We start from the raw sequence: 15,083 nt of genomic DNA on the forward strand, positions 1-15,083 counted from the left end.
CACTTCTTTGAACTTCTTTGACTGAGTTTGGAGTGACTTACTCATTGGTCTTTTTGTTGCATCCCGAGCCTCAATCACAACTTTTCTATTTTCTTTATTCAACTCTTCAGCCTTGCAAGCTCGATCAACCAGTACCACAAATTCTTTCAGTTCCAACATCCCAACAAACATTTTGATATCTTCATTTAACCCGTCTTCAAACCTTTTACACATAATAGCTTCTGTGGGCACACACTCTTGAGCATATTTACTAAGTCTAACAAACTCTCTTTCATATTCTGCCTCAAACATTCGCCCTACTTTAATTCGAGAAATTCCTTACGTTTTTGATCGATGAACCGTTGACTTATGTATTTCTTTCTGAATTCCTCTTGGAAGAAATCCCATGTAACCCTTTCTTTCAGAACCACAGATACTAGTGCTTTCCACCAACGATATGCTAAATCTTTCAGTAAAGATATGGCATATTTTAAACATTCTTCAGGAGTACACGATAATTCATCAAATACCTGGATAAAATTTTCAAGCCAAAATTCTACCTTTTCGGGATCATCATCTATGTTAGCCCTGAAATCTTTCACCCCTTGTTTTCAGATTTTATCAACTGGGGGTTTACTTAGTTTTACTAATTCAACACCTTGTGAAGCTACAGGAATCAGTTGAGGAATAGGAGGGGGTGGAAGAGGTTGAACATTCGGATTTTCTTGAATAAACTCTGTGTACCAATTATTCATCATATGAAGGAAGGCTTCTCGAGACTCATCCTGACTATGTGTTTCAGTTCCATGTCTACTTTCCTCAGGCGCGGTCCCTTGCGAGGGAGCCGGCGCATTGCTTTCTACATCATCCGCTATAGCTCGGTCGGGATCCATTTACTATATAAAACCACAATTTTAAATTGTCAGAATCATCACACTATCATAATATATTTATGGCATGTATAGATAGACTTTCACACATATTTTGTTAGTCCGAGAACCGACTAAACCGTCACTCTGATACAACTAAAATGTAACACCTCTTACCCATGTTTATTGCCGAAACAGGGTAAAAAGTATTATTAAACATAAAATACATATTTTCATTCAATCAGAGTTTTTTTTTATAAAATTTTTGACATAATCCCTTTTACAAATGTCTAATCCCTCCTGCAAATTTTCTAAACGCAATCTCAAACCAATTCAATATTTCAACTAATACAGCTATATACTTAAACATAATTAAATCATTCACGACATTCAAAGTAACCTCGCTAGCATTTTTAAAAAAACAACATATCAATTAATATACATTAACATTTTAAGCCACGTAGTAATTAGTATATATATACATCACATTAACATTAAGTCTTCTATACATGCCATAATTCAGAAATATTGGTTTCAAAATGCCAAAAGATGTAGATAGTGTGGATGATCCTCGACTCTGTCCGAATTCCGAGATGATTTATAACATTATAAAATAAGAAAAAAAGAAGGAGAAGTAAGCATATAGCTTAGTAAGTACGTATGTAATTGATAAACAAAATTAAAACATGTTTCCATAGATAACATAATTTTAATCAACCATAAATTTGATATTTATTCAAATTCTAGTAAACTCTTTTTCTACGTGACAGTGACTAAATCATTTTTATTTGGAGCTACGGAACTCCAAATTAAGTTTTGTAAATTTTCCTGAAACTAGACTCATACACCGTCTTATCATAAAATTTCAGAATTTTTGACTTAGCCAATTAGTACAGTTTATTCTTTAAAGTCACCCCTGTTTCACTGCTAAACATCTCTGACCTCTCTTCACTAAAAATGAATTATCTCACTGTACAGAATTCAAATGATATTTTCGTTTGTTTCTTTTGAAAATAGACTCACTAAGGATTCTAAGAATATAAATTATATTTCATAATTATTTTTTTACAAATTGTAATTATTTTTCCAAGTCAGAACAGGGGATTCCAAAATCAATCCGACCCTTTTGCTTGATCTGCTTCTTTTATATGAAAGTAGACTCATTAAGCTTTAATTTCATATCTCATTCAACCAATAAATAAATTTCTAATATTTTTGGTGATTTTTAAAAATAACATCACTTCCACTGTTCGAATCTATTTTGTTTCAATTTCACTCATTTACATAACATTACAAAATTTATTTTGTAAGCACAGTATGAAACTTCATCACTCCAGTTACTCTTTAGCAAATTTTCACACTTCAATCACATACTTATATTTTTTTATCAATACGCATATCACATTGAGCACGTTGTATAATAGCGAATATTCGGTGGTTTGCACATAGTACCACTCCTGTAATTATTATCATTCGATAAACGTAGTAGCCTTCACATAGTACTACACACGTGATCAAACTTTCTGGTTCACGTAGCAGCCTACACATAGTACTACACACGTGACCAAAGACTTCCGGTACACATAGCAGCCTGGACATAGTACTCCACATGTGACCATTATCTATCGATACACGTAGTAGCCTACACTTAGTACTACACACGTGTTTATAGGCACTTTATTCAAGCCTTTCTTATTCCGATAGTCCCACAAAGATTCTTACTTTTCAAGGATTTACAATTTATCCATACACAAATCACAATTTCAATATTTCAATCCAATCCCATAACAAATTTAATAATTCAATTCAACTACTTCACTTATTACTTGTGAATGATATATCCACAATTCAAGCGATTTTAATCAATTCAACTATAAATTCTAAATTTCTTATTGTTATATAACCATTTCATATTCAACCATTTCTCATATATTATAACAAAATATCAAAAATAGTTATAAACAATGTATTAATTACATATTAGTTACCTCGGTGCAAAATATAAGAACTTTACAATTCAATCCACAATCTTTTCCTTTCCCTTATCGAGGTTGATTCCACTTTCTTGATTTATAATAGCAAATTTAACTTGTTTAATACTCACATTTATCAAAATAATCCTCGACACAACTTTTGATTAAATGACAAATTTGTCCCTAAACTTTTACATATTTACATTTTACCCCAAAGTTCAAAAATTAAATTTTATTCCTTATTCTTATGTTTTATAACATGCTGAACACTTTTCCTTCTATGTCCACATCAAATTCTCACTCTAACTCTTACTTATGAACATTAAATATTTTACCGATTATGTTATTTTGCTCGGTTTCACTTAAAATCGACTAGCAAAAGTTGTTTAACATAAATTATAGCTTTATATTCTTCCATAAAACATCAAAATACATACATTTCACACATGTTTAATTTTTTAAATTTCAACCCTAGCTCAAAATAACAGTAGAAATAGATAAACGGAGCTACGAGAATCTCAAAAATGCAAAGAACATTAAAAACGGGGCTAAAATGCACTTACAATCACGCTTGAAAGTGGCCAAAACCCTAGCTATCGAGTACTTCAAGTTTCAGCAGCAACCAAATATGATAACACCATTTTTTACATCTTTTTCCCATTTTAATTCTATTTATTTACTAAATGACCAAAATGCCCTTTCTTAAAAAAAATTCTATTTCACTTATTTCTTGTCCATTTTTATCCATCACAAACTAATAGAATAATTACCACATAAGGACCCCTAATTTATAATTCCATAACAATTAAATACCTTTAACAAATAAAACTCAACTTTTGCACTTTTTACAATTTAGTCCTTTTGACTAAATTGAGTGCCCAAACGTCAAAATTTTCTAACGAAAGTTTCACGAAATCTTTCCATGAAGTTGTAGACCATAAAAGTATAGTAAAAATAAAATTTTCATTTTTCAGATTTGTGGTCTCAAAACCACTATTCTGACTAAGCCCTAAATCGGGTTGTTACAGAATTAATGTGACTTTCGAAATTTGGCCATAACGTTTAGGCTGAGTTTAGGGATTACAAAGATCTATTTCGTTGTTTGTTTATCTATTATTTTCTAATACACTAGTTATTACCATTCATATGTGTAGCATCTACTCATAAATGAAGAAAGTCACACTTTTGAAAGGTTATTAAATTTGTATTGGATGATAATAGATAAGAAAGAAAAAGGAATGGATTGAATATTTACCCCTTAAATTCTTTTTAACAGAATCAACCTTAAAATTACATTATAACATAATCAATTGAAGATATTTTTAGTAACATGAAATTACTATTTTCAATTTATTAAATTGAGTTTTGTTATTTTTACAGTATTTTGTTGATTTTATTGATTGCGTTGGTGCTCAATTAACTCATCACACTAAATTTAGTTAGGAGTTTCATATTAGCATATATACACAAATGCTGTTGATAGTAAAAAAAATTTTGATAATCCTTATTTCAGAACATTTTTCTGTTGGTAATATTTATACCAACTCTTTTGGTTAAATTCTGCTATTAGTACCTGCACTATATGTAGGTTATGGATTTGGTCCCCGTACTTTAATCTGGTCATTTTCAATATCTACACTTTTAGAATTTCAAAATTTTAGTCTTCACCAAATGGTAGCTATTAAATTCATAATTTAAGTTCTACTATTTTCAAAATTTGAAGTGACAAACATATTATCACATGTGTAATGTCACTTCTTATTTTCACATATTACTAAAAATCTCGATTTAATTATTTTCATTTTATTAAGATAAAAATTTCAAAATTTGAGAAATATTGAAACTGAAAATGATCGAGTTGGGGAATATAAACTAAATCTATAAATTTATGGAGAATATAGGACGAAAGCGGAATTCAACTAAACATATTTAATTGCTACCGTTTGGTCAGGACTAAAATTTCAAAATTTGAAAAGTATAGAGACTAAAATTGACTAATTCAAAAAGTACAAGGACTAAAGTTGATCAAATTAAAGTACAATCACTAAATCCACAACTTAGACAAATTACATGGTCTAATATAGAATTCGGTCAACTTGTTTTGACCTAATTGGTATATCTATAAAAATTCCAAAAATTACTAAATTTAACCGTTCTTAAAATAAATGACCTTAAAAAATGCAATTCTAAAAATGGACGTAGATTAGAAAAGTGAGATAATTTCCCTAAAAATAGCTTATGTTTGTGTGGTATGAATTGCCATTAATTCGACTCTATAATCTCATCCTATTGATTGTACTTCTCAGCAAATATCTTTAATAAGAAGTTATTACTATGGCATTTTTTTTCTCAATTCGCCTTATCTCCCTTAACCTCTTGTTGCTCCTTTGCTTTATTCCATCTATTTGTTATGGAGCTACCTTTGATCCCTTCACTGACAAAACAAAAATCACCTATCATGATGGCCCAATCCTCACTGGAATCGTAAATTTACACCTTATCTGGTATGGAAAGCCTGAAGAAATTCAAAGGGAAGTGATTATGGACTTCCTTGAAACTTTGAACACAGAAGGAGATAAGAAAGTCCAACCTCACCTTTCAAGATGGTGGAATGTGGTTGAAAGCTATCAATTGGCTATGAAGGGAAAACCAACAATAGGAGTTGAGAGCCCTAAAATAAAAGTGAAAGTGGAAAAAGAGGACACCATTGATTATGCATATGGGAAAGTCTTGACAACACAATATGATATTCCACGTCTTATTAAAGATGTCAATCATGGAGATCCAAACCTCCTCCCTCTCATCATAACCGCAAAAGATGTGAGTATGCACGGGCTTTGCGCTGGAAAATGTGCTGACCACGGGATTTTTGGTATGTTTTCACCTATTTTCTCTCTTTTTTTGCTCATACATACGTACTAGTTATAATAAAATTTGTAATGAAATTATAGAGAACAATAAGGGATTCATCGTGATTGGAGACCCTGAAATAGAATGTCCTGGAGCATGTGGATGGCCTTTCCATGAAGTTGATGCAGGGCCAAAGGGACCTATCTTTAAACCACCAAATAAAAATATGGCAGCTGATGCAATGGTAGTTGCATTGGCAAGTGCATTAGTTAATACAATCACCAATCCCCAAAATACGGGCTTTTATGGTGGAATCGAGTTTGATCCAATCGAATCTGCTACGGCTTGTAAAGGCATTTTCGGCCCTGGAGCTACCCCTGGAAACCCTGGCAAGGTCTTTACTGATCGAAAAACTGGCGAGAATTTCAGTGCTCATGGAAATAACGGGCGCAAGTTCTTGCTTCCCGCAATTTGGAACCCTGCAACTTCTACTTGTTGGACTATCACTTCCCGCTATTTTTCTACTTGAAACATCTCTCACCTATCTCAGAATACTACATTTGCAAACTTATGCAAAATTTAACTTTTATAAAAGCAACCCCTACTTTTATATATAATATTGTCCTCTAATAAAATTCAGCACATTTATAAATATTTAGATGTGATTTCTTTCAAAGTTGTTTATTATATTTAGGGACATGCCCAAATCATAAAACGAATATGTATAGCTCATCGGTTCAATTTCATGATCTTTCGGCTTTAGCAAGTTAGGGGACTTCTCATAATTCAAATTTTTTTAAAAAATTTAATACAAAATATAGGTTAAATTATTTTGAGGAATGAAAAATTATTTTAAAATCATTTAGAAACATTTTGTGGGTGATTAGAGGTGTCTAGACTCATTTCCAAATTTTAAAGGGCTTAAAACTCTCAAAACAGTACAGCGACACAAGTCCAAGACTTATGTATTGATACATAGAACTATGTTCGGACACCTAGGCTAAAGGTCTTATGCATAGATCATATATATCGGTACCTGGGCAAAAAAATGTAGTTAGCTACTAACATGCAGTGTACATATAACTTTATATAAGTTTCGAAACTTGGACCCCTGTAATAATAAATACACTTCTAAACATCATGAAATCATACCCATTAGCTTTAAATTAAGGGTAAATTACTCCAACAGTCACTCAACTTTGGGGTAGCTAACAAAATAGTAACTCAGGTTCCAATTTACTCACTCAACATTCAAAAAATAACAAAATAGTCATCACTAACCATTTTCTGTTATATCTATAATGGAGCTATCCTTTTCCATTATTCACTTAACAGAAATGCCATTTTCCATCCCTCTCACATCCCCCTCCCTCTTCCCCACCATCCCTCCCCCTACAAAAAACCCTTTTACTTTTTTGCAGACCTCCCCACCATTGCCCTCTCCCTCTCTTCCTCTTATTCCTTCTTCACCATCATCCCCAAGGAAAATGAACCCCAAGAAGGCAGCAAAAGTGTGGCCACAAAGACCGGACCTTTACACCATATGCACCATGCTTGCATGCTAAATGTTACCACATTTCCAAATAAAGCTTGAAACGAAATTGGTCTCAATTACAAAGCTCCGATTTGCCAAAATGACAATACTAATAGGGGGAGTTGCAGTTTGCTTACTGAGTAGACCACAGAAATGAGCTCGATATCAAAACTCAACATCCAAGTGTTTGGGTTTCTTTCAAAATCAAAGTAACCAATGCAGATTCAATGGACCCAAAGAGGCAATATAAGGAAACCAACATTATCTTTGATGGATACCCTTTCAGATCTGCAACCTTCACATTTAGTAGGGAAAGTATCAATTTGAAGTAGCCAAACCATCGTAGATTATGAAATAGAATATTAAATTACCTAACCAACAATTTTTGCTAAAAGTGACAAACAAGTAGTAGCGATGAAGAGGCCTCCTATGGGCCAATTGTTAGATGTTGTTAACATGGTAGTAGGAGATGAGTGTAAATGCAGTTGAATTGGTGGAGAAAGTATTGGCATAGCAACAATGATCAAAGACAACTAATTATGCATTATATTACAAAAACAAATGGCATAGCAGTAGAGCTAAAACTGAAGATAACAGTAAGCAACAAAGTGAAAGCTGGGATTAAGTTGGCAAAAGCAGAAGCAAGGGTTGGAGAGCTGTATCTTACACAAATGATTACACAGTTCTACATCAAAGTGATCCTGCAAAAAACCCAATTTTTTCACCAATCAAGGAATTATTGAACTATGTTTGGATTTAATTACATACCCAGCAACGCTTAAGTAGAAAATTTTGCACAAAAAAGATAAAGTAATTGGTGGTCGCTTTTTCTTGCATATAAAGAAGTCTCAAGATAGAAATAAATACCATTAATTTTTCATCCATGGATTTAATTGATAGATAGGTGAGAACCTTATGAAGGAAAAAGATGTTGGAAGAAGAATGAGTGAAGCCAGAGCATTTGAGTAGACGACAAGGACAAAGTGGCTCATTCCTTTGGACATGGCAGCTTTGCTGAGGGTGAGAAAAATGATGGTGAAGAAGGAATAGAGAGAAGAGGGGGAGAGGGCAATGGTGGGGAGGCCTACAAAAAAGTAAAGGTGCTTGTGATAGGGGGAGGGATGGTGGGAAAGAGGGAGAGGGATCGGAGAGGGATGGAAAATGGCATTTCTGTTAAGTGAATAATGAAAAAGGATAGCTCTGTTACAGATGTAACGAAAAATTGTTAGTGGTGACTGTTTTGTTATTTTTTGGAAGTTGAATGACTGAATTGAAACCTGGTGACTGTTTTGTCAGCTACCATAAATTTGGGTAACTGTTGGTGTAATTTACCCTTAAATTTATTTATACTATCACCAAGACTGCTTATACATATTTTATGGCCCTATGAATCATATTCAATCATCTAATTCATTAAAATTTTAAATCCAATACTCTAAAGTTTTATAGACATTATTGAATAAAAATTCAAAGTTACAAATTTAGTATAGGATAAAATTTCAACCTATGTACTTAATCGACGCTAGATATGCAAATGTCTAGACTAGAAATATTGTATCAAAAGATAATTAATTAAGCAACAATGTCGCAAGTATATGTGTCAAATTATAATATAGCAAAGTGTTATAATGAAACACTAAGAGAAGTATTTTGAGGATCGTACCCAAGGGAGGTTGAATTAAATTAAAATTCATTTTCCACACTAACAGGGCTAAACCATAAAAAGTTAAAACTATAGTACAAAAAAATCCAAATTAAAATGAAGTAACTGAAATAACATAAATTGAACAAAATTAAAGAAAGAAAATTAACAATTGAAATTAATCCAATTAAACAAGCAAAACATTAACTCAAGTCAGTGTTCCTAACTAACTTCAGAATTCAGTTTTTATGCAATTAGCTATTGATTAACCAGTTATTACCTTTCAACCTCTAACAAATTAACTAATCGACCAATACTTAGTTATCTTTCAACCTCACTTTCTCAACCGGGATAAATTATTATTTAATCGATAAACTTATCTTTCGATCTCATTTATCCTAGATTACTTCCTAGTGTTGTCAATCCTAGAGTTTAACCGTACATAATTTAAGCCAACTAACTCAGAAACAATTCTTAATTCTTTCGTTAATTATTCCCACAATTGATTGTTAATCTCCCTAAGGAAATTAACCACTCATGGATATAGATGTAATTTTCCCAAGTTTCATATTCAACATGCAAAGAAAATAATTAAATAGAAAAAGGGAATAATAAAATTAATTCATTTCGATATCAGTTTAGGCACGAAAGTCGATATTCCTTTCACAATTTCGAAGACAGTCTCGATTGTAGTTGAAAACCAAAAAGAAATTAATATAAGCTACTTAAATAAAAGCTTAGATCTAAATCGAATCTAAGTTAAACAAAGGAAAATTTTTGTTTTGTAACATAAAAATGATTAAATAGAAGTAAAACTAAAACTAAAATAAATCCTAAAACTAATATAAGCAGCTCGGTCGGCGAAGCCTCCTAAACTAAGGCTAAAGACTCATGCCTTAACTAGGTTAATTGACAGCCTTAAAATTGATTAATATGTATTTTGCGGATGAAAACACCCCTGGCTTAAAAGTTTAGTTCATCACTCCGATGTCGCAACACCATAGGTTATGACACTGCCCTTTGAGGGTGACTTATTTGACTTCGAAGTTCAGTGTTGTAACACCACATTCCGATGTCGCGACACCGTCGTAATCCTTTGTGTTCTCAGCATAAAAATAGTGTCTTGCGCACTCGACTGACTTGCTAGTTCATCTTTAGGCCCATATCGTCCCGTTAGGTCATCACATGGCTAAAAATTGTGTAAAAACACTTATTTTACTAAAATTAAACAGAAACTAATAAAAATGAGAAATGTAATAAAATCATATAAAAGTGTATGAAAACAAGCTCGTTAAGTGTCGAAAAGACTCTAATTTACCACAATGAAATGTGGCAAATCAAACTCTCACACACTTAACTTGTTACTTGTCCTCAAGCAACAAAACAAAGACACACAAAAAGACAAAAACAAAACAATGAAATGGTGCTTGATCATGCTTAGTACATGAGATTGATTTGGAACATTGTCAACAACACAATGTGACTAAACGCATAATTCTAGCATGATACATAATTGACTTCCGATTTTCAATATTAAACATGTGTGTTTAGTAGGTTACAAAGTAAACAAATTCTAAAATGTTAAGAATATTATTGGATCTAAATAAATACACAAGTATACATTTATGTTCGAAGAATATAAGTGGTTAGAAATGCCAATCTTCAGTTTAATTTTCATCCATGAGTCATATCACTTAGGTCACATAGGAATTTTTGGCTTGAACATTCTATGGCTTATGTTAGTTCAGATTTGAAGAATTGACTCCACAAAATAGGTTAAGTACGAAAATATTTTGGCACATTATATTGACCCCAATTATATCCCTGGCTCACCACATTATATCCACTTCTCTCGCCTTATGTTTTTCTCCATTTCCTAAGGTACAATATAGTATTCATGAGTACAATCATCTTAGAATTTGTTGTGCATAATTGAGTATTTTCTTCTTCTCTTTGTACTTTTGATCTTTCTTTTTCTTATTTTTTACTCACTTTGTTTTTGTTCATTCGAGACTTCCTTGCTTGGCTTTTAGCCTCCACAAAGCTTTTTTTTCACTTAATATTTTTATTTTTCATTAAAGTATAACTTTGCAAGAATCTTATACTATCTATACTTTATTATTCCTTAGTTTTCACTCTCAATTGTTTTTGTTTTGAAACATCCGTTAAGTATCTACCTAACCCTTAATATTAATGGTCCGATGTCTAAGTTTGTGATGGAACCAAAAGGAAAAAAAATCAAGAGATTATATATGTTAGGATCATGGTTTTATTCGAGGTTTATCAAGAAAATGGAATTAGGCTAAAAATAAGGTACTAGGGAATTTATACATAGGGTTAGCATTTTTGTTCTAGTGGTTACCAAATAATGCTTTAGGTCATTCCTAAGTGTTACAATTCATGGATTCAATTATCTAAAATTTAAATTTCTAACAACCTATAATTCAAACAAACATATATGTTTTTATGTACTTATTTTTCGTTTAGATACTTAACACACTTTCACCTATTTACAAGTGTGACAATGTGAACTAATTAATTTAACATTAAACAACCAAAATTTACAGTTTATATACAAATCCCTATTTACATGCTCCTATCCAATCACTTGTATTTCTACAATCTTGAGCACAAACAAGCACATAAAAATTAAAATTAACTACTAAAACAACTAAAAATAAGCAACAAAAATTTAAAAAATAAAAAAATAAAAAAATTGAAAAATTCTATGTTATCCCTCCGCACTTTATTTGGCATATTGTCCCCAATGTGCACCCAAAAGAGAAGAGAATAGGCTACCCAATTTAAGCGTTGAATTGCCTAGAGAGTAGTTGGGTGGTCATCATCATGTTGGTTTAGCTCCATATTGTAGTGTCACCTAAGTTGGAGGTTCCTACAAAGAATTAACACACTGTTTTTTTTAACTTACAACTAATCAAAACAAAAAATAAAAAAAAAATAATCAAAATTCAAAATTATATAGTCCAAAAATTAAATTAAAGTTAAAATTTAAATCAGAATCGGATGCCAGGCAATTCTCTGCAACGATCAGAGGTTTCCCACAACTCGCAACTATCTTAGTGGCCCGCTTACCTGTAAACTGGGTCGGGCTGTTTTGGCTTGGGCTGCAAAATTTGACCCTTCCTACTGTCGGCTATTCTATTAGAAACTCATATCGAGATTCTAGTCATGGGTCAACTTTTCTCCTTTCTTCCTCTCCTTCCTCAGGATCCTCATTTTTTTCTTTCTCTTCCCCTTCCTCGTACTTAGCTTGCCTGTAGAATTGTATGGGTGGATTTTTTTTATGGTGAAGTGGGCAGTTGCATATCGTGCCTCCATGTGTAACTGATGACCACCTAGGATATCTCTTGTATCCACCTAATCACTTACTCCATATCGGGCAACTCGATTAGCCCTTGGCTTGGCTTGCTTTTCTCTTTACTTTTCTACTTCAGAGATTACAGGACATCAATTTTGTGCTTCCGACATTGGCTAGACTTAATTATTTGTTTTCATTAAAGTTCAACGTATTGGGTGTAGATCACATTGTCGATGAGGCTCTTCATTGGCTTCACAAATTACTTTGTCATGGACATGAGAACCTTCACCTTTTTAGACAATTTCGTCATGACGAGGGGGAAAATATCTCAACCTTCTTGCCATTGATGCAAGTTAGCATTGACTAGTAAATCCACTTGCCCACATAAACTTGTCGACCTTGCAAAATAGAGTAAAGCAACATAACTCGAAAAACATTGACATTACAAACATTAAACGCCAGTGATATTCGAGTACAAATAAACTACATCCACATTTTTGCATCCAGAAAAATGATTACTTGATTAAATGGTAAAGGGATTTTTGTGCTAGATTTGTGTTTCCAAATGCCTCTCCCCTCAGTAAGGTATTCGACAATTCCATCCATTTCAATTTTTCGAAAATAATAAATATCCATGTCATAAAGAGCATCTAAGACAAAGAATGAGACATTATAAAACATAAAAATTTATTAGGCAGAAAAAAGGACCTCTTTTCCTTGAATTCTTACATGTGTATGCTCAACTTTAAATAATTTATTATTTTACCATTCTTTTAACGTTGCATAAAATTCTTAAACTACCGCATTGACCGTCAGTTGTTTTGGGCTCAAGCAAAAATCAGTCAATTGATTAAAACAAACCAAATCCCAAATATCATCACGTAAATCAAATGATGGGTCGAACCCTTATTCTTAGATGAATGTTGTCCCTTGGATCTCCAAGAAGTATTTTTCAACCTCTTGGTTTTAGAAATGGCTGACATCGAAATCCATTGATGCCTCTAGTTGTGTGGTGCGTCTAACTTTCTTAGGGGCCATTCTAACAACAATGTATACCTACAAAATAATTTAAAATCAAATAATGTGATGAAATAAAATAACAAGAGATTAAGAATGTTTCACCATGTTTGGTTGTGTTCCCGTGCAATACCCGATGTTGAATACTTTTAATTTAGGAGTAACTAAAAATGGTGTAATGAATAGAAGTAATGGGGGTAGGAAAGTTTGCTAAAAATCACAAAAATCGAAAGCAAAGACAAAGAGGGGGCGCACAGCTAGTTTTTAGGAAGTTAGAGTGGTTGCTTAGAATATGTTTAGTTAAAGGATTAGGACTAAAAATGGGTTAGGTTTTATATAAGGGTTGTCAAGTCGCGCAGAAATTGAGTCAAAAAATTGCAGATCTGACGTCTGTATGAAGACACCAAACTTCGAATGCTCCAAGATTTTTATTTGTAATTTTGTGTCATGACATGGGGATATGGTGTCACGACACTAACCCTCATTTTCAAAATAATTTATGTTTGAAATGCGGTGTCGTAACACCAGGGTTTGATGTCGCGACACATGTCTGGAATTTTGAATTTAGATGCTTTGAAGTACCGTGTCACGACACTGAGATGTGGTGTCGTGACAGGCCATATTTTTTTTTTACCCTAGGGTATTCAAAGTTTCATGTCGCAAAATTGGGGTTTAGTGTCGTGACACAACCCTCAACTTTTCCAAAACTCATGTGTTTGGGTGTGTCGGTTCCTTCTATTTACTCCTAATTTGAAAATATCATCCCAAGTAGTCACCCTTTTGCTTCCTAAAGTCGTAATCCTATCCTAATTAAAATTACTAAACCTAAATAAAATTTCAAAATACAAAAAAAAATACTTAATGTACACTAATTTACAACACAAATTGAGATTTAAATGATTAACTCAGGTGTGGCTATCGGACTCATCTGGTAGCCCATGAATTACCTTCATCGAATTCGTATTCCGTTGTTGCTCATCGCTATCTATCCAACATATTCTCTTCGATTCAGGGTCTTTCCATTTAACAACCCATTCATTCCACAACATATCAAACCACAACCATACCTACGATCAAAGCTGTTAGCGGTGATTAAAACATTTTATGACAATTCTCCCCTAATTAATTTCTGAATCCCTCATTTTGAGAATCATGGCTACATTTGAACACCTCCATTTTCCTATCAATTTTCAAAATTAATTTGTAATTTTTAAGATCGATGGTTGATCTAGACGTGGCTAAACATGGTCTACCTAACAGAATGAGAATGCCTTGGTCCTCTTCGAAGTCAAGGACAACAAAATCAACGAGTACAATAAAATCCTTCACTTTAACTAATACATCTCCAAGTATACATTTTGGGTATACTAGAGACCTATTGGCTAATTCTAGTGTGATCGATGTATTTTTTAATTCCATTAATTCGAGTTTTAAATAAGTAAACAGGGGCAACAAATTAATGTTGGCCCCTAAATCGCAGAAAGCCTGACTGAAAGATTTGTCCCCTATCTTTATAGGAATTGTAAAACTAATCGGATCTTTCAATTTTTGGGGTATTTTTCAAGCAATTATTGCACTACAAGAGGCATCGATATTAAGTTTTTCATTCCCCATCTCTTTTATTTAACTTTTGCTAGTTCATGACCAAGGAATAAGTTTAGCCTAATGGCTAAAAGCATATTTAGTTTCCCTTAGGTCACATTTTTGAATCCCCACTCCTTTTTTTCCTTTGATTTTTGCATTTAAATTGGTCAACAGCCCCATTATGTCGTCCCCCTTAGTTCCCTTTTTAGATAGATTATTTCCACCATTATTTCTTTCCACCTTTCTTTCTTCTTCCCCTTTTTACTCCCCTTATTCCACCACCTTCCTTCTTGCCCTTAAGTCACTCATTTCCATC

The 15,083-nt window shown here is 32.9% G+C and overlaps 1 protein-coding gene and 1 pseudogene across 1 annotated transcript; one reads left to right on the forward strand and one right to left on the reverse strand.

The window, feature by feature from the left end:
- Positions 1–5,155: 5,155 nt before the first annotated feature.
- On the forward strand, positions 5,156–6,294 carry LOC105763618 (protein EXORDIUM-like 4). Its single transcript, XM_012581888.2, has 2 exons — positions 5,156–5,693; positions 5,773–6,294. Exons 1-2 carry the CDS (start codon positions 5,156–5,158, stop codon positions 6,198–6,200), a joined length of 966 nt encoding a protein of 321 aa, XP_012437342.1. The 3' UTR covers positions 6,201–6,294.
- A 701-nt stretch (positions 6,295–6,995) lies between these two features.
- LOC105763619 (WAT1-related protein At1g43650-like) lies at positions 6,996–8,578 on the reverse strand (annotated as a pseudogene).
- Positions 8,579–15,083: the final 6,505 nt, after the last annotated feature.

The sequence above is a fragment of the Gossypium raimondii genome, chromosome 12 (genome assembly GCF_025698545.1).
Source record: "Gossypium raimondii isolate GPD5lz chromosome 12, ASM2569854v1, whole genome shotgun sequence".
Lineage (NCBI taxonomy): Eukaryota > Viridiplantae > Streptophyta > Magnoliopsida > Malvales > Malvaceae > Gossypium > Gossypium raimondii.